Raw genomic sequence first — 20,875 nt, 5'->3', positions numbered from 1 at the left:
TATGGAGTCCTGGCCCACTGTGAAAAGCTAAATCTAAATTCCACACAAATTCTGCCTCTTACATTTGCACATCTTTGTCCACTGAGCACTCAAAAAAATCAATTAGAGGCTCGACTCCTCACCATTAACTGGGGCCTCTTGAACTCAGGTTAGAGGGAACAAAGGTGTCGGAAACAAATGTGTAAGGAACAAGGAGAATTTTAGGCTTTAAAAACACACATTCATTTTGGATAAATATTCTGTGTCTGGTTTGTAAACATGAAACAAACAGTGGGGAAAGTTTGTTTCTGTGAAGTGCGTCCAAGCCATCATTTTTTTTTTCTCATTTATGTACAGATTTCCATGTTTAGACTACATCTTAATGCTTCTTCCTTCATGACATCCCTCCGCATACAGCACCTTTCCCTCTGTTTCCAGGTAGCCTCCTCCATTTCTTCCTCTGCAGAGCTACAGAACCCACCTCCCTAACATACCAGTGGCTCCAGGCAGTTTTCCTGATATATTCCTTCAGCCATTTCTACCGCACTGCTCCTGCTGTGCTCTTTTCCCCATCTCCTCTGCAGAAAAGACATTTCTCGTTATTCCCCTGCCCATGAGGTAGTCCCCTTTTACGGGAGGTGCTGTAGAAAGGGTGCAGCTGGTTTCTCTTTCAGGCACCTCATGCTTTCCCTAGCACAACCATTCGGGTGAGGTGTAAGTTCTCACAACTTCACTGACTTCACACTCCTCCGTTTCCTATGGCACCTCTCGTACATGGACAGACACACAGCAACAGCTACGTAGGTACCTACCTATGCCACATACACGCCCTGACTAGGCTGCACAAAACCACGCTTGGGTTACCAGCAATTCCTTCTGCAATGACGTTAGCTGCTTGAAGCTTTTGCACCTCAGAGTTAACCAAGGCTGTATTTACAAAGTGGGACCTACACGCCATATGGAATAACTACACATTGTTGAGCTGCCAGGTAAGTCAAGTAACTGCACGAGTGTATACACATGTGTACCCTTCCCCAGACAGACAGACAACTTGCCAGTGCCTAACAACTCACCCATGATTCATCCCTGACTTTTGTTAGTTAAACCATTGAGAAAGGGGAGGCACTTAGATGGTGCAACTGCTAAATGGACATTCTTAGATCTGGAGAGTTTAGGAGATCCTCAGACTTGAATTTATCAAAGACAAATCTTCCGCTGCTTCTACAAGGCTGAGCTGATTAAGGTGGGCAAAACACTTAAACCACTGCTTTCTGGTGTGACGAAATAAACTTGCTGCATGTTTATAAGAAAGATATTGCTCTGTGGTTATTTCGATGAAGGAGGTATAGATGATTGCAGTCCATTTACAATAAAGCTTCTCATCAGACCAGTTTCATTCTGAGACAGTAAATGCAGTACAGCTGCCTGGTTCAGGTCCTGATACCCACTTACACTGAATATCAACCCAGCAATGTAAGAGAACTTACTTAAGTGGCAGATATACATAAAAAATTAAACTATATAGATTTTGTTGAACGTAATCAGTTAATTAGAAATAGAGCTTTCAATGCAAGCACCTATGGTTTTGCCTATGTGCCTGCCTAAGCCTCTGTACAACAGGGGAATCTTAGGGAGCAGGATTGCTTAACACCCCTTCTAAGCAACTGCAAGTGTTGCCAAGCTGTCTTCGTCCTCACAATTATGCTTTGCTATTGACATGATTCACAGAAGAACAAATAAAACACACTGCAACAAGCCTTCGTTATTGCTGGAAGCACATTTCACTGCGTGAGTGGTGATCCTCTAAAGAATGATGTTCTACAGATGTCTCATTTTGGGACGCTACTTTGGTGGACACTAACAAAGTGTCTCTGGGCATGAAAACATCACGAGAACATGTCAAATCACTTTCCAACATCCTACAACTGAACTGATTCCAATATTCCTCTTATTTCCAAGAAAATAATTACAATTTTCCCTCTGTAAATCAATGGGATCTTCCGTGCAAGTGAGGTGGCTGCAGAGCAGCAAGTTTTATTCTATGCAATATATATAAAATGTTGAAAACACATGTGATGATTTAAAGATTTACTATGATATCACTAATTTGACCAAACAGAGTGCAGAGCGTAACAGCAGATGTGAATGCTCACCGTATGCGCTAGTGCTACAGCAGAGCATCAAACAGATTTGCATGAGATCTGAACAAAGAAGTTTGCTTAACAACAGGTTTGTAAAATTAAAAACCTACAACTCAACCCAAGAAGAGCTGGAATTTCCCTCCACTCGGTGAAGCATCTGGCCTGATTGCCGGTGGCTGCCGATCACTGCCATATCATCACTCTAAAGCTGTGAAACATCCCCGCAACCGTGTTAATTAGCTCCCCTTGCAAAGCGCTTAAGCCATAGAGTGAGGTTACTCACGTGATGTCTCTGCGCTGATAGCAACCTTGAAGAAGGCAGGCGATCAGGTCGCTGATAAACTCCACATCATCCCTGTGAAGAGCAGCTTCCAGTTCCTAATGAGCAGAAAGGAGAGAAAAAAATTCCAGCCATCAGACTAATTCCTTAAAATTTACTGCTGGCTGATCAGGACCAAAAAGACCCAAGCAGCCTCAAATATGTGTAACAGCAGCAGAGCATACACTGGGTAACAAGCCGACCTTCCCCATAGTTAAAAATACTGCTACTGCTACCTCTTCATTGCAAGAGTTTATGGGAAGACCTTGAAAGGCTTTTACTGAATGTCACTCTCCAGCCAGAAGACTAATGGAAAAAGAAAAATAGGGTTCAGTGAGGTTGAGATACTACAGCCTAATAAGAAACCCATGATTTCTCCCACATTCAGCTGATGGGCAGGAATCAACAGTTTCATTCTCCTGCTTTGCTTTCCGCTCACTAAGGCTGGTGAGTTCATTTAAAAGACGTGATCAGAAAGTGTGGCCTTAAAAGCCACTTACACAGAGAAGTAGCAGTTTCAGATGGAGAGCCAGAAATGGCTGAAAGCTAGCAAGCAAATGCCTCAAAGAAAAGCAGGCATTTTGATTACTTAACTTACTTCTCTTTGTTTTGGTTTTTTTTCTTTTTCCCCTCCAGTAAGAGAAAAAGAAAGGATGGAGGGATGTCAGACCTCATGACCAAAAACCTCAACCCTTGATGGAGGGGTGGAGAGTATCATGACTTATTTCAGCATGATGGACTTTATGTAAAGGTGTGATGCAGGAACTGATCCACAAAAAAGGATAAACTTCCGAAATGTGGTTATGAATTTCACACATGTGAGAAACACCTGTTTTTCAGCTGGCAATTTCAACCTTTGTTTTCAAAATATTACTAGGTTAAGTAGAGTTTTATTTATATGCCAGAAAACCATTTTCAGTAAGAAAAATCCACTTCCTATAAGAGTTATCATCAGTAGCATACAGCAGTTAACAAGATTTAATATGGATAAATAACATAGGCATAAGAAGCTATTCTTTTTTGGTTTCAGAGTAAATAACGGATTGAATACAAATTCCTACTTGAATGTTACTTAACAGACTGTTACACAAATGGCTAAGCTAATGGCTATGGAATAAAGGTTAATGGCCAGAGAATAAAGGATAAATGTTTTGGCACTTACCCAATAAAGAAGAGAAAGTGCTTTTTTATTAGACCACAGTAACTGTGGTAATAAAATTATTGATAACAGATTGCAGATTAAATGCCACTTGTAGTTTTTTATTGGAAATGTATTAATGGCATATTTTCACGATCAACACCACTCTTATTTACCTCTTGCGCAATATCCAAAGTGCTTCACGAGCGGAAGCCTGACACGTGCCCCGCAAAGAATGTATTAAATGCATCTATTATACATGGAAACTCGAGGCAAGGAAAGGGCGGTGGGCAGCCAAAGTCTGACACAGCGTCCCTGCCACAGAGCTAGGAAAAGTCCCAAGAATCTCTGTTCTGGCCTCTAGATGACTACCCTGCTTAATGGCAAGTTAATACAAAAACTGCAGTTGCTGCTTGCCATCCCTTGGAGAGAGTGATTTTATTGTTGTATAAATAGTAATCACGCAACACAAACAGCAATTACTGAGTGAATTCACTTGGTAAGCGGCTAGTATTTTGGAGGTGTTGACTTATTGGTAAATGACTGTAGTGGACATCTGACCTCTAACAAAACATACCTGAGAAGGAAAAGAAAAAATACGTGATGTGCTAAATCATCCCACGTATGTTACCACAGTAAACTTGCAGCTTGTGAAAAATGACATGTTAGGACCCAGAATAAAGGGGGGGGGGGGGGGGGGGGGGGGGGGGAAGTAAGTCTCCAGGATATTCCCCCCCCATTCAGCCTCTCCCTTATCCACATATACTCGTGCACTAAAGCTGTCAGTCAGCAGCCTGCCTCTGCTAGGATGCGACAGCCTTTTGTATGAAGGAATATTTAAATTGCTTCCCGTGAGCCTTTTCAGCCTACTGTTTGACTAACACTCCTTAAGCAGTGGCCACAACCAGCTCAGATAGCCCCTATCTCCAGCCATTGTTTTCCAGGCCCAGGGGTGACCCTTACATTTTCGGAGCCAGCGGGTCACCCTGGGAGCCAGGGGACATTCCTCGGGCACTGGGCTGTCTCCTGGGTCTTCCCCAAAACACCTGGCTGGGGATCTTCCCCCCCCCTCTTGCTGCCTCCTCTCTCCCAGATGGGTGCTCCTCATCCCTGCCTTCATGGCGGGTGCAGAGCAGATTTAGGAACCCGACTCGGCTGCAAATAGATCTTGCAGCCGTTTACTACAGGCACGGGGCACGCAGACTCACACAGGGTCCCGGTGCCACTCCGAGTTAAGGGGCTCTGGCACAAGTCGGGATTAACGAGCGCACACATAGCACGGCGCTAATGAAGGTCCGTCGTTAGCAGGCGCGAGGCTGTCGGCACCTCTGTAGAAAGGCGCTTGCACCCCGCTCCCCAATGCCGCGGGTGCTGCCTGTAGCCCGCTCTGGTCCTCTTGTTCCTACCGACAGTTGCACCCAGTGCCAGCAGGTTATGGTAAAGGCACAGTCCGAGTATTACCATGATTATTTGTCTTAGAAAAAGGTTACGTTGTCCTGTAAAGTTTTTGCCTACTTTTTTCCTATCACTGCTTGCGATAGGGCAAGAGCAGCACAAGGTGCTTTAGTTCCCCAGGGATGGGTCTGTTGGCCCTCTTTAACTGAATGTCACAATCTTCTACCCTGTTGGATTCTCCAGCTTTCTGCCCAAAATGCCTAAATCCTGGACTTCTCCCACATGCTGTGGGAATGCTGGGGACCAGGAGCATATGATGCAAATCTTAACATCTCAGGACCGTGAACGAAGAGTTAGGATTCCCTCGGGTTTTCACCTAATGCTTCAGCCCAGATTTTGCAGGAGGAGGAATAAACCTTGTTTTTCCAGCCCTCCCCTCCAACGACAGACGGCCAGCAAAGCAGCAGGGTGCTTGAGCAGCGCATCTGAGTGGAGGTGGCCAAAGCAAAGACCCAAGGGACTCCCAGGAGACAGAGGCCACCAAACCCCCCCTGGTCCTGAGGGCAAACCCTGCCCGGGATGCCGGTCCCCACGCTCCTCTGGCCTGGCCAGGGCGAGCGGCGAGCGGCTGGGCTTCCTCCCCGCCACCATCCCCCCCATGCCTCCAACCCTTTTGTTTTTCCCCTTTTCTCTTTGAGCACTGAGCTGTGAGCACAGAAATCTGAACCTTGCCAAAACGCTTTGGGGACGGCACAGAAAGGAAACAGAAGAGGCAGCAAATCAGCAGAGGAAGGGACACACACACACACACACATCTCCTCCTCCTCCTCTCGATGGAGAGAGCAACAGACAGGAGAAAAGCAGGATTCTCCCCCTCTCCAGCTGGCGTCACACCTCATTAGGGAAAAGCCTGTTTAACGTCTCTCCCTGCCCCCAGCCCAGGACTAAATCCCCCCTGAGTCAGGCAAGGGCTGTCGGGAAGAGGCGGCCGCCGGAGCAAGGGTGACCACCTCGGGTGACCACCGTGCCTGGGAGTTGGGCTGGCCCGGAGCAGGGTTAGCCAGGGCGGGTGAGAGGGCACCAACCCGTCCCTCCCTGCTCCCTGGGAAAATGGCTGGCAGGGGTGGGCTGGGGGGCAAGAGCCAGCTGCCCCACGCCTGCTCCATGCCTGCCTGCCCCACGCCACTGGCAGGTACAGTTAACCCCTCCGGCGTGCTGCTGGCCCAGGTTTGAGTCCGAAACGAGCGCTGCTCCCCCAGAGCTGCTGCAAACGTGTATGAAACCCTGCTATTACCTGCGTTTTGTTGCAATTGCTACTTCAGCCCGTTCTTGACAGCACGCAAGTGCACGCACGTGGTGACCCAAACACCATGCCGCCCGAAGTGTACTCCTTTTTGGTATCGGCCCAGACTTTTGAGAGGAAAGATGGTCAACTTCCCAGGTAAAAGTAAACGAATGAGTCCACCGATGTGACAGCAGTGACACCAGTCACCAACACCAGCGCAGAGGTGACGGTGGGGCTGCTGCCTGGGCTGGCTTTTTGAACTGCGGAAAACAGCCGGTCAGACCCCAGCTCCTAGCAAGCGGTCCGCTCGGAGGGTGGCATCGCAAAGTTTGGGGCCCTTATGTCAGAAGACAGGGTCCTCCAAAGCTGCAGGGAAGCCCAGCACGTGCAAGAGCCTGGCATGAGCAAGCTGGGTGCTGAGGTACAGGACTGCAGTTTAAAGGCCTCCTCTGTGCTGGAGCTGAATCATCTATAACCAAGTATGATGGACATAACCAGTTTAAGCACAGCTAAGCCTTGTCCAAGTTAGCCATCAGTTTAAAAACAGCAATCCCCTCGGCTCTATTCCCATACCACTGCTGTTACCAGCTTTCCATTGCAATGCTCCCAAGTGACTCAACAGGCTTTTGCAGAAGCTTTAGGAGATCACCAAAAACTACCAGCGGGCTGCGCTGAGCCAGCCCCAACCCATGCGCTGAAATTTCAACGCTGTCACTGAATCGAGTCAGGACGTTCTTTTCCCCTCACAGGTAATTAATGACAACAGGTACCTGGGCAACAGTTAGGCGAATTCATGCAAAAGAGTACAGCTACCAGGATCGGGCAGGAAAATGAGAAGTCGACTGCAGGTCTGAAATGTTTCCAACGAGCACCATTTACCCCTTGTGTTGCCTGAAGCCAGTATGCATGCTTCAAATCTCCAGCCACGAGCTTCTGCTGTCCTCCCCACCAAAAAGCCAGCCATCCCCTGGCTGCGAGGAGGACGCAGGGACTCGCTGAGGGACCACTGCTCACCCCAATGCGTCCCAAAGAGGAAAGTGCAGAACTCTCCTTTGAGCCACAGAGCATACCCAGCCAATTCACCCAAAGCAGCAGCAGAAGGTCAACGTGACGAAAAGTGGAATGCGGTCCCAAAGCTGAGGTGACAGGATCCAGCTACACCACAGGCTGGTTGCTCTGCCAAACCCCACTCAGCTTGTTGATCTGTCGGTGCGCTCAGCCCCGAGGACGTACTCAGCATGCCTGCAAAAACCATGCTCTAGCCCAGCAGCCGGAGAACCTTCTGCAGCCCAGTGCCATGCTCTCTTGGCTCATGATTGCTGGCACCATATGGAAATAGTTTTCAAAATATGAAACCTACGTAGACTGCACCACTTGGCATGACAAGCTGGGAGGCCATTGCAGGGAATTAGGGGTATTCCTAGGGCCACGATACCCTAGAAGTGCAAACAGCAGTGGGTTTAGATGGCTGCAATAAAGTCAGAAAGAAGTTATGGTTTCAGATCCTGATTGAGTCTCCCAGCCACATTATCTCAATTTTAGTGGCTAGTTGGAGACATCACCCACTACCTAAATCTACAGCTGGATGCACATCTCCCAGCTTCCTGACAGTCCTGCAGGAGCCTGCACAGTCTCTTTATAAGATGCTCCAGGGCTTTACAGCTTCCTGAGCCAAAAGGTCCCCCAATCTTCTTCACTCTGCCTTTGCATTGCAGGGAGAGTGGATGCTGAACACCCTCCCTGCACTCCTGACAGCAGGGACCAAGCCAGCAGCTCTCCTCAAGGAAACATCATCATCTTCACCTCAACCCCTGGGGACCACGAGCTCAGGGGGAGCCAAGCCTGAGCCAAGGCCTTCTACAGTAGCTTCAGGGGTGCGAGGCAAAGAGGTTTAGTGACACTCAGCACCACAGCAATTCCAGCTCTTATTCGAGCTGCCAGACTGGTGTGTGCGAGGGCAAGGGATGAAGAGCAAACAAACATCTGAGGGAGGAGAAAAGCTACCCTGTCAGAAGGGGACTATCATTTGGGGAAGGGGAAAAAGCAGAAGCAGCAAAGGTCTTCTCTTTTCCCGTTTCTTCAGGTCCCCCCTTAATGTCTGTCAGTGCCTTCTGAGATCTCCACCTCCCTCAACTTTCTGTGAGCAGACTTTGAAGGCTATTTCAAGCACATTGAAAATAGGGGCATAATGTTACTCCAAGGCTAAGCAGAGGTGTGAGATGACAGCTTTGTATAAGGGAGATGGTTATAAACAGAAAGCCAGGGAGAATTTGTCATATTGCCTCCACATTACGGCTGTTTGCAAAGAGCAAATCCCACATGCTCCCCCGAGTGCCAGCAGCGTGAAGGGTAACCTCAGCCATCCTCTCCTCCAGCAGCTCCCTTCAGCTATGAAAGGGGATGCACAAACATTGAATTCTGCTCAGTTCAGCCCAAGTAGGTTTAAAAATGTAAACTCTTTCCAACACCAATGGACATTTTTGGTCAGGCTAGAATTTTCTAGGCTTGGTTTATAGGTATACTCCGGTTTTGTCCTCCTTTAGCCTCTCTATCGGGATGCTTAAAAATCTGAGACCACCATGCTATCTATCTACCACCTATCCCACTGGCCAGAATGGTTGTGGTTTCTTGTTCTCCATCCATTAACATCCATGTTAACCTCCTGCCTGATCTCTCCTTTGGGACAGGGACCCTCCCCTGTTTGCACAGCACGCTGCTGCTTGCTCTCCAACTGGAATTTTTCACTGCTGTGTAATACAAACAAATATCAGCAGCTCACACTGGGTGGCTAAACTGCACTGAAAAGAGATTTCAGACTGATCAGTCCAGTCTCCCTCATGCCCCATAGCAGCGTACCGGTGCTAATAAAGCTTTCCCCTCCTCCTAGCTCATCTTGACTGCAGTGCAAGCGATTTGGGACAAGAACTACATTAGTTATGAATTTTATGCATTGTCAGCACTTAAAAGATGTAACAGTGCTGCTCACTCCCTTTCTTCCCCATGCAAAGCACCTTTTCAGATGGATGGGGTACATCTGAAGCTCTGAAGTAGCAAGCGATTAGTTTCTGTTTAATAGTTAGACATTAGTACTTTATGCCTCTAGAGCAGCTTTCATCCTAGAGCATCAAAGCATTTAAAGAACGTTCAGTAAAGCTTTCCAGCACCTGTGAAGGAAGGGGAGGCACACACCCACATGCGGAGCAATTTTACAGATGGAGAAACTAACAGAAGCCCCAGCATCCTTACCGGGGCCACACTTCACTCAGTGGCAAGGCTAAGAGACAAGCCATAAGGCTTGACACTCAATGCCACTGTCATCATCTTTTTTTTTTTTAAGCAGTTTTATTAGCAGGCAAAGCATTTGGAGATTGTGCTGTTTCCCTCCGAAGGATCATTTCTCCCTTTCAAAATAATCCCCTCTTCCTTCAGAGCAGATAATCTACACCATTTACCATAAGCCAGTTATGCTGGCTGAGGGGCAAGCATCGCACTGGGCACTGAGCTGGCTTTATGTGGGAGAGACAGAAATTTCAGGCTCAGCAGAACCGACGGTCTCCAGCCCTCTTGCAGACCCCATGAAAGACTTCCAAGAGGCCTGCAAAGGGCAATTAAGAAAAGCAAGCTTAACACCAGTCTGCTTAAATTTCTAATCAGGGGTCTGTGCAAAGTAGTGGGGTCACACCCTTAAAAAACCCAAACCAAAACAGCCCCACAAAGTGGCTGATCGCTATTGCCCAAGCCACAAGTTCAACTCATCTAGCTGAAAATAACCTCCAAACACAAGAGTATGAGAGGAAACACCATTTGCTTGAATTGCATCCTGTTTTCCTCACCCTCAGAAAGATATCATTTATTATCACCTAGAAAGGATCTCTCCCAGTAGCTGTGCTAGTATGGAGTATTAGATGTATTCAGATTGTTAAACTACTTGTAGATTGTGCCAGTTTAGGCTTTTGGAGTTTTTTGCTTAGAAGACAGGCTGAGGAAAGTGGTGAGCAGACAGCTAGAGATTGGGACCATTCTGAAGTTAAGCCATATACCATATATATTGTTAAGCTCTCACAGTCCCATGTCAGTAGTACCTTACTGGTAAAACCAAACCAAAACAACCAAAACCAACCCCAAACTCCTGCTCTCCACAAATGCTGGATTTAGCATTCCCATTTACGGGCTAAGTACTACCAGCAGCTGAAGACTAAAACTTTTAGCAACTGTTTTACATAGCGCCTTGGGTGAGCACAATCACATTGGTGGGGAGCAGCATCAGCACGGCTCTACCTGTTCTTGATGTTGTTTCTGGAAACAACATCATCGGGTTAGCTATGGTCCCTCCCCAGACGATTCGGCTGCACGATAAATAAAGAACAGCTGATCCTGCCGTGTCACCATCTCCTGTGGTAAGAGGCTTCCTGGGTACCTAGTGGGAGTTCTGCTAAGCTTTTAAGCCCATTGGCAACGTGGGGAACAGTCTGTAGCTCCAAAGCCAAGAGGCTCGAAGTAATAATCCGATTTCAAAGCTCCTCCTCCTCTCCAGCCAAAGGCAGCAAGGGAGGATGAGATCAGACTGTAGATGCTCTTCATTTTAGGTCTGGTCATTGCGCTCATCTGCTCAGCATGAGCACGGGGAAGGGAAAGGATGAGTGCCAAAATCTGGAATGGATTGCTTGGCTAAAGTTTCTGCAAAGATTTCAAGACTTACTGGGAAAATCATTTTTTAAAGGGGATTTTTGCCACTCTCGATATATCCAGACTCTCCCATCTAAGCGAACCTCTACTTTTCTAGTTCACGCACCAGCCAAAACTCCTGGGGGATTTACTCTCTGCCATCATGCACTGCTGATGCAACATGGTGTGCAAGCTGTGCAGCTGGTTTGCACTTGCGCCACGAAACTTCTCCTGTAACAGCAACGAGTGGTGCTCTGGAGTTTACATCACCACCACACCAACCCCCCCGGATGTTATTAGCTGCCGTTTGATAAGCAAGCCATGAAAAAACTATCTTCATGGGCGTCAAAATAAACAGAAAGCCCAGATCACCCCTTAAGGGCTCAGGTGATTCCCTTACATCCCTTCTGCCCCTCAAACAAAAACAACAGCCTGGCTATTGAATGGGTGAAGAAAGGTCCCTGCTCACCCTTGCCTGAAAAAGCAGGATGAAATGGTGAAATATATTAAGATAAAAAAAGGCTGTAAAGCCTTGCTTTTTTCCTTTAATCTCTGATCTCCACAGCCAGCCATTCTTCTGCTTCCCCTTTGGATGCTGCGCAGAGCGCAGCCCACAGTGTACTCACCACAAACAAACCCTGGCTGGCGGCTCAGTGGGGAGATTGGCCTTAAAGTGCTATCGGCATTAAAAACTCTTCCTCCTCCCTCCGGGTCAGACAAAAGAAAAGCTGCCGAGAGAGCGCCTGCAGCCACACACAGGTACCCCACAGGTTTCTTCCACCACGTGTGGCCAAGATGAATGGTGGGTGAATTCCACCACGGTGCCATGCTGAAATCCAACTTCCAGGGTTTTGTCTATTAATTTAGCAAAGAAGAATTTGCAAGAGTACGAAATAGCTGCCTACCGGTATCAATCCTGATGACGCAGCCAGCCAGCCACTCGGATGCATGAACTGCCTGTTTGCAAGAAGCTTAGTCTCAAGCCTAAGAGTAAGTTTTAAGAACACACATCTATTCCATGGCATAACAATTTGTGGAACCATAACTAGTAGGTATCTTTTGTACTCTTAGATAACTGTCTGCACTACTCTGGATGGCCAAAAGCACCACCTTGCTTATCTATCAGACTCTGAGCTTGTTCCAAGCTCATGCAGTCAGACATACTTCGATACAAAAACTAATGGCTCTTATACAATTTTTTTATTATTATTATTTTAAGAAACAGAGATGCTACCACCCTAATGAGATATAGGCACTAAGGGATAGGCTTGTCACAGGAAATGGTGTTTCAAGCCTGTCAAATATTGTAATGCGAGTCACAGTTCCTTATACAGCTGTGCCTTCATAATGCACGCCAGCGCAGGATCCAACGTCAAAGTAAATACGAGAAGTTACCTCTTCCAGTACTCACACTCTACCTTCAGCCCTGTCCAAAAAAAAAATCTGTATTTCATCGGATATGTGGAAAAGTGCCCCAGAGCTTTGAAAGCCTGGTCGGGGCTCAGAGCCTCTGCCCCCAGCAACAGCTATCTAGCATGCCTTCCCCCTCAGGCTTCCCGACTCCAACGGGTATCCCACACTTCCTCGGCTGTCCTGCTGAACGTGCAGACCTGCCCTGCTCCACTGAGCTGTTGTCTTCCACAGCATGCTAGTAAAAACCCAAACAGGACCCAACAGGGTTGCCTGGTGACTGAGGAGGCTGCTCTCGGGGCTGGGAGCAGCCGGTAGACGAGCCGGGAGCCCCATGGGAATTCTTGTCCCCTCCCTGTGGCTGGGGAAAGGCAGAAGGGAGAAAGGACTGCTCAGAAAAACAAAGCAAAAAGCTGGCAGTCCCAGGGTTTTGGGGCTGTCAAGTAAAATGTAAAATCTCACGACCAGCTTCTTATGACATACTGCGAGTAACTCGACATTCGAGTAAGTGTCACTGGTGCACCTGTCTTAAGGCCCCTTGGCCAGAGGTGGCCATGAACCACCACCTTTGCCTGCATCTGGAAGGAGCTCAGCTCACACGTGTGTTTGCCAAGGGAAATGATACAGAGCCCTTCGTGTGCTTACGAGATGGACGCTCCGTGTTTTACTCCACATCTGGCAATGCTGCTCCATAAAAAAGGTGACGGAGTGCTTGTAGCTCTCCTTCCAAAGCACAGGGTGAATATCTTCTTCAGCACATACGCCATACAGGAATTCTTCTCTAGCTTAATTTAATGTTGTCTTTATAGCCAATAAATTTGCAGATTGCTACAAACACTTGGCTATTTACACAATAATAGTTGTATCTGCCAGAAACGGCAAATTATTATTAATGGTAATTATCATGATGATGATGTTCATAAATGTTAATGCTAACTACGCTCTTAAAATTCATATTATAAACAGCATCGTAATTTGAGAGAAGGGTAATAAACTATTGCCCAGACACAGAGGAAACCAAGTCTATTGCTGTAACACTTATTCTACAGACATTATTTGGAGTACCTTTTTCTCCTAAATTCCTTCCTCCCATCCAGAATAAGGAAAAAAGAAAAAAACAGGCTTGTTTCATTACATTTTAAAAAATGAAACAAAGGTCTGTTACGTCTTGCAAACTGGAACAGCCAGCTTTGTTTCTGCAATTCAATGCACAAGTGACGACACTGGATTATCCAAAGATCTGCACAAAACACTTCGGTTGGATGAAGTAGCTGATCTGCCTGAAGTGGGGGGAAAAAAATACGGTAACAGATAATTATATAACCAGCTTGTAAAATTGTTATTAGTAGAGCATGGGATCAGGAAAGCCCTGGCTTTTATTCTCACTTCATGCATTCAGTGACGAGAGCTAAATCTGCGTCCATCTCTCTCTCCTCTGCCCCTGCCCCCCCCCCCCCCCAAGTTAGATAATCTTTAGCCAACTCTGTAAAACACTTGCAATCTTTGAGTAAAAGCAAGGCTGAGGTTAATGTACTGCTACTTCTCTAACATTCAGACACTGTGTTCTACCTTGATAACAGAAGAAAACTGGAAAAAAAATTTCCTCTGACGTTTAGATAAGGTAGCTTGAGGACTCAGGGGTAAACTCTAAAGTTCAACATTTTAGTTTGAAAAGACATTTCCAGTCACTGGCTGTTGGAATTCAGATCTTCAGATCTTGACTAAGTGACAAAACGCAATAAAAAAACCCTTTGCCAGAAGGTATCTCTTTCTTTCAAGGAAGGAATGGGAACATTAGCCGTTCTGCACATTAACTAAGCATAGCAAAAAACCACACATGGACCTTGTTCTAAGTTATCCGCAACTCTATGTCTCTGGAAATCTTTCCTCAGGAGTACAGTTTTGCTCCTCTTTTCTCAGGAATGACAGAGGCAAAACCAAGCAGGAGAAAAATTAAACTGGTGGCAGTAGACCTTGAAGGTCTGACAGTGACCTGCAGCACTGAGGTCTTCGAAACCACTTTCATTTGCCAGAACATAAATTAGATTTCTCACTAGGTATGGCACCGGGGTTAATGGGAGCTTTATAAAGCCTTCTTTGAACATACAGATTATCCTTTTCAAAAAAGACTAATCTTGTGGTTTAAAGTACAGTACTGGGAGCCAGGAAACCTATTCCCAGCTCTGTAAGGCTGGGTGACTTCAGGCAACCCACTTGACTATTCTTTGCTCTTTTTCAATATGCACAAAATAGAGACAAATACCTAAATCTCCCATAAGGCTTAATATTTGTAAGACAACGAGAACCAGCTTAACTATTCACAGATCCCTCAAAGCAGAAGAGGATGGCAGGCCCTTTTCTATGCAGGCTTGCTCAAACCTCTCCAAACAGTAAGTCCCACAGATAGCAGCAAGGACACCTGCACCAGGCACTTCATATAGGCAAGAATCCTGAATTACGACATTACCAATTATGTTTTTTTCAGCAGTGAAGGAAATGTCTCATCCTATCCAGCATTTCTGTACAAAGGAGGTACTCAAAAGGAGCAAAACTGAGGAACTAAGAAAAATTCTAGTTTACAGAAAGCCATGCTGGCTAGGCAACTCTCAAAGAGCATCCTTCCTCTACAGGATCTGATTTCACTGCAAGAATGTTAAAAACAACTTAAAGACAACAAAATAAATTAAATTAAAAAAAAAAAAAAAAAAGTCAAGCATTTCAAAGGTAAAATACAGAAAACTACCAAAAGTGCAAGATGACACAGAACGTTTAGTGCTGGGAACAAGGATCGCTACTTTCTTTCCAAGAATAAATTCATCCTAGAGGTCTCCACTGTGAAAACCAATACTGGCTTACAGTCTCCTCTCAGAAGGTGCATGCGATTCCTCCCAAACTGTCATAGTTACATGCTCTTCATATTTTAGTTTCCAAATACTAGTCTCCTTCAAACTTTTAAATAAAACGAGGGAGTCATTCACAAACCAGCTTCAAATAAGTACTGTGACTTATCTTTGGGGGTTTTTGGGGTCCCAAAAAACAAACTGTACACTGAAACATGACAGAGTGCCCATCAGACATTTGGGTATAAAACAATCCCATGATTTCCAAATCTCCTTAAAAGAGAGCAAGCATTTTACTTGTGCTATGCACTACAACATTCCAAAGACTCACATCTTTCAAGACTGACCACAGCTGTTTTCTGCACACCCCAATATTTTGATGAATGAATTCATATGCTGCTACTGTTTGAAACACCTATTTGCCCATAAGCGCAGGTGACTCTGACCTGGTCACTCCCAGAGGACTCTATCCCACCATGCTGATGGCTGGTGACATTTCCTGTGACTCAGCTTCACCAACAAAGCTTTAGCAAGAGGAGCTCCAAAGACTGTTTCCCAACTCATTCCCTTCTAGCATGCAGAAATCTCAGGAAGTCATCTTAACTCAATAACCTCCATGCCACTTCCACCCAGTTGAAACAGAAGAAGAAAAAGCAAACAAGCAAAAAAATCACATCCTACTCTGCAGACTACAAAATTTGCTCATTCCAGGGTTTCTCACACAGAAGAAAGTTATCCAACCACAACAATGTAATGTCACTTCCTTTTCCTCCGAAATAAATTTCAGTAATGAAAAAATTCCACCTATGCGTTTACTGTGGGCAGTCTCAGTCAACACAGGAGCACATCCACAGCCAGCAGTCAAGGAACAGCATTCAGGACTACCTCTGTATTGATTTCTAGCTGGGGTGCAAAGTTAGGAATTTCCTTTTTCCCCGCCCATCTGTCCATTGATTTCAGAAGGAAGAAAAAAAATCCCAAAATGCCCTGACCACTTTTGTATAAACTGAGGTATCATAATTATTTTTCAAATAAAAAGCAAATGATTATATTTCCCTAACACCACTTGCGAAAGAGCTCACGCAGTTTTGATCCATTGCTATTCATTCCTTCGAATATACATCCAACCTTTCAGTCACTCTGTGCTTCTTGGCTATACAGAAGGTAGAGCAGCGAGGAACACTAAAGGATTAATTCTCACAATAGCAGGAAGCAGGAGTCCCGGCTTTTGCGGGGGTGAGTCGGGAAGAAGGGAGAAGGATGAGCATGTAGGCTGCATCCCTGGTCTTTGGACTTCCTTGCTGTGATTTCATCTTCTGCCTAAAGCTATCTTAAAAGGGAGCTACCACAGAAAGGGTACCCCGATGACTTAAATGTAAAAAGTGTTATGGGAATTTTGCTTTAAACTTGCAAAGACTACAAGAAGGGGTTATACGTGAGACAAATGCAAGGCATGGCTCAGCAGGGAAGGGAATAGCTAAGGCACAAACATTTCGTACTCTGGAGTCACGCAGTAGCTGAAGAGATTTATGATTCAGATGTTTTACTGTTGATTATCAGCGATTAGCTCAAAGTCTTAGAAAAACAGAGACAGAGAAAGATTAAGCTTTTGTCTGCCCCAGCCCTCATCCTTCCTTCGCCTGGCAGCGGGGGTTACTGATTGTTTCTGTCCCTTTTTTAACATCAGAATGGCTCCGAGCCACACTCGCTACAGAAGTGGATCACACTGCCAATATAATCATAAACATTAGATTCAACAGCTAATCATTTAAGTGCAACATCATTTATTCAGGTACAGCCTATGCAAGTATATTTGTGAGATTTGATTATACGGGAAATTTAAAGTGTGGGGGTTTTCCAACCATAGAGATCACTTGGGACACAGAAAGGGCTGACAAAGAGGGACCGGTTTTGTTAACTTTATCTTCAACCTCTGTATAAGCACAGTAACATATACACAAGAGAATTCATGCGTCTTTATGGCATTTAACCTCACAACAACCATGTGGGCTTCTCACAGATAAGCTAAGTGACTTGCCCAAGATCACACAGGAAGCCAAATGCAGAGCACTAAACCCAAGCTTAACAACTCTCAGACCAGACCTCTGACCATTGCAGCATTAATCCATTTCTAATTTAGTTTAATCGAAGTTAACACTCAGCTAACAGATTTATTCCAACCCACTATTACATGATGTGGAGCTATATGTTAGAGGAAGAGATCTGGACTTTTCTGTGATTCACATCTCTACAAGTAAATGTAATGATGCAACCTTAAGTACAGAGTCATCCTCGGCACCTCCACAACTAGGGGACCTGAAATGCCGCTGACCTTCAAAACCACACTGCAGCTAAACTCTGTGGTTGTGGTGGACAGGGGAAGAAGGACGCTGATCCTGCCTCACCGCATCCGCAGAATGATGTATATCCCCAGCTCAGACCAAGGTCCAAAGTCCGTATGGGAGCACCTGAACACAACACCCAATTTTTCAAATGCTCGGAGCCCATAACAAGCCCTTTTTGTTGAAACTGTAAGGGACTCTATACTTTTAAGAGGGAGAGAGGGAATCAGGGTAATTTAATAATCTGTGATGGTGATATAGCAGCTATAGGTTATACTGCTACAAAAACCAGAGTTCCCCCATATTACCTTGGTTGTGGTTAAAACACACAGCAATACTAGGACTTGCACAGGAAGGCACCCAATGGCAGATTCCTCTCTTCCAGATCCAGCCAGGACCATTCATCCAGGACAACTCTGGACAAACGCTTACATGCTGACCCAGCGTATAGCATAAGCAGCAAACACGATGCACTTGGTCCATCTCCAACCTCGCGCGTGCGTGTTCACCACTCACAGAGTCCATCTGTGTACAATCCAACACGTCTGGAAGGCAAACAGGCTGTACATCTGCACATCAGTGGTGCAGCAGGTCCAACACAGAGAAGGAACATCAGGCTTATTATGCAGAAGTTACACAGATCATCTGAGTGATTTCTATCCAAAAGCTCCCAGACAGGAATAGAGGAGGCCCCAGATTTCCCTGGACCGCTTAAAAAATTGCAATGCTGCTTTCCTTGAGATGCTGTGCACGGTGTGAGCAGATTAAGCTCTATTAACGTAAGACACTTTTAAACAGTGCAAACTAGAACTAAACTTGGAATTAACCGGACTGGTGTAAAATTATACCTTAATGCACACAGAAACCAGATTAGAAGACAGATGGTGAAGAGGAAAGGAGAAAAAAGAAGAGTGGATTGGATATACATATGTGGATTTACATTCTGTGAGCTTGGCACGAGTCTTAGAGGCAGGTTTTTATTTCCAGCATAATAGAAAGTTGCCTGACAGTGCTGGTACACTAGATAAGGGGAAAAAAGAGCAGATGTTTTTGAAGGGCTTTGTAGTACGAATCTTTGGCAGGAATTTAGAGATCAAGGTGGGTAGGAGCACTGGAGGAAGGAAGCTCTTTCAGATATGGTGGAAGCATAAAAAGGGAGAAGCAAGAGGAAAAAGGAAATTCTGGTGAAGCAAGAGTAACTGTCACAGTCCAGATCATAAGCAAAAGTGCAATGGAAATGGTCAGCAGAGATACAGCCTGGGCAGTAGCATGCAGAACCCTTAAAGTAGAAGCAATATAGTGGAAGCTGTCAAAAATGAATAAATAATGGTAGGCATGCCAAGGAAAGGAACGTAAAACATCATTATACCTCTGTATAAATGCAAAGTGTGTCTACACCTTGAACGCTTCATGCAGTTCTGGTCCCCACATTTGGGGGAAAAAAAAAAAAAAAAGACAGAAGAACTGAAAAGCTAGAGCAGGGCAACAACAGTGATCAAAGGCATGAAACTGCTTCTGCAGGAAAAACAATTATGCAGAACAATAAAAGACTATAAAACCAGAAACGGCATGGAGAATGAGTGCTCGTAGTCCCTTCTGAAAAAAGAATGGACAGACATCAAATGAAATTATCAGGATAAAAACAAACAAAAGGAGACACTTCTTTGCACAAGCAATAATTCATCTGCCTGTCTCTTTGCCATGGAATATTATGGATGCTAAAAGCGTACATGGGTTTACAGAAGAAACAAGCAAATTAACAGAAGGGGGGAAAAAATTAGCTATCAAGGGCTGTTAAATACAAGAGGAAGTTTCTGAGCTGCAAATATGAGCCAGAGGCTGGGAGCACAGTCTAGGGAAGTATCATTGCTCGATTGCCCCGTTCTGACACTCTTCCCTGGGTATCTGCTGTACAACAAGAAACAGGATGCTGGGCTAGACAGACCTTTGATCTAATGCTGTACATCCATTTTTGTGTACAAGGCAGAAAAGGGTTTGTATTCCACGCTGAATCAGGCTGGGGATAGTAAAATTCGAACAGAAAAGAACGTGATTTACATGGCAAACACAGAAAACACTGGTGGCCTAGAGTTGAATGTCACAGAGGAAAGTGTGAGGCTCCTAAAAAAAAAAAAAAAAAAGAAAAAAAAAAGAAATATCTTGTTACGGCATTAAAATGAAGCACAGAGATGAAACTTTTGATGGCAAGTATGTGTATGAATACAGAAAACTGCCTTTCAGACATAGAAGGGAATAGAGACCTGATTTCACACGACTTGGGATGTAAGAAGGGAGGCAAAAAAAGAGGGGATAAAAGAACAGTGTTAGAGACGGCCCCCAAGATAAAAGAACAGTATTGAAGAAGACTCCCAACATGTAAAAACTCCACTCTCCTCCAATGCCTCAAGCTATAAGCAGAGGCGAGAGAGAGAGAGATGAAAAATGCAGTTTGACACGCTCGTTCAACTTCAAGAGATGAATTTGAGATGAGAAAGTGGAGATGATCACGTAATTAAGGTACTGGACAGACATGAGGAGATCAGAGTTCATCTCCCAGCTGCGCCACAGACTTCCGTCATGATGTTGGGCATTTCAGTTTGTTGTTCCATAAAACTGAGAAAATATTTTCTTAATGCACAGGAAAGCTGCAAGGTTGAATTCTTTAACATCTGAGATGCACTGTGATGTCAGAAGCAGCACAGTTAGGATAGCAAATGCCAAGCACCCACATGCCAAGGACCAGGTTCCACAGGCTACTGGGACCAGATGCAGCATGGGATGTAACCCCAGCAGGGACAGGGAAAATAATTCCACCACAGGAAATCAGCTCAGGGAAATTAAACCCGATAAGGTGTGAGGGGAAAAGGTATCGAAGCCAGTCAAAATATAAGATGTGGAAAGCATGTTTAGGGAGCCGAAAAGGTTGCAACGCCTCTGAAAAACAACTCCGCAAACTATAGGAAGGAATCAGCATGACACTACAGGGGTGGGAGATAAGTAGGACGATTTGGTATAATGTGCCAAGTACTGCAATATCTGAGTCTACATCCAAGATGCACTTGTGTGCTTAGCCTATATTTTCAGTGTTTTCTACCAAAATTTTCCCTGCCCTGTGATCAGGAATATAAACCTTAAATTGTTTGAACATTAACTGTGTCACTAAAGGAGATATAAACAGGCTCTGACCTGGGGTACCAGCACCAGTAAAAAGTCTACAAGAACCGCAATACGGGCTGTTTTGATCCACTGAAACATTACACTCAAATACTTAAGATACACTAATACCTTTAAAACTTATCTAAAGCTAAATTTGAAATTACTATAACCAGTAAGAGCTGAAGCTTTCTCTGACTTTTAATCA

General features: G+C 45.2%; 1 protein-coding gene across 1 annotated transcript in view; it reads right to left on the bottom strand.

Moving 5' to 3' along the window:
• The window catches only part of CECR2 (CECR2 histone acetyl-lysine reader), a 98,222-nt gene that overhangs the window by 44,821 nt on the left and 32,526 nt on the right, over positions 1–20,875 (bottom strand). Inside the window, exon 2 of the mRNA XM_075726272.1 lies at positions 2,404–2,498. Coding sequence (XP_075582387.1) covers positions 2,404–2,498 — 95 coding nt within the window. The remainder of the gene's footprint in view (positions 1–2,403; positions 2,499–20,875) is intronic.

The sequence above is a fragment of the Pelecanus crispus genome, chromosome 1 (genome assembly GCF_030463565.1).
Source record: "Pelecanus crispus isolate bPelCri1 chromosome 1, bPelCri1.pri, whole genome shotgun sequence".
NCBI lineage: Eukaryota > Metazoa > Chordata > Aves > Pelecaniformes > Pelecanidae > Pelecanus > Pelecanus crispus.
This window is presented reverse-complemented; position numbering and strand designations above follow the sequence as displayed.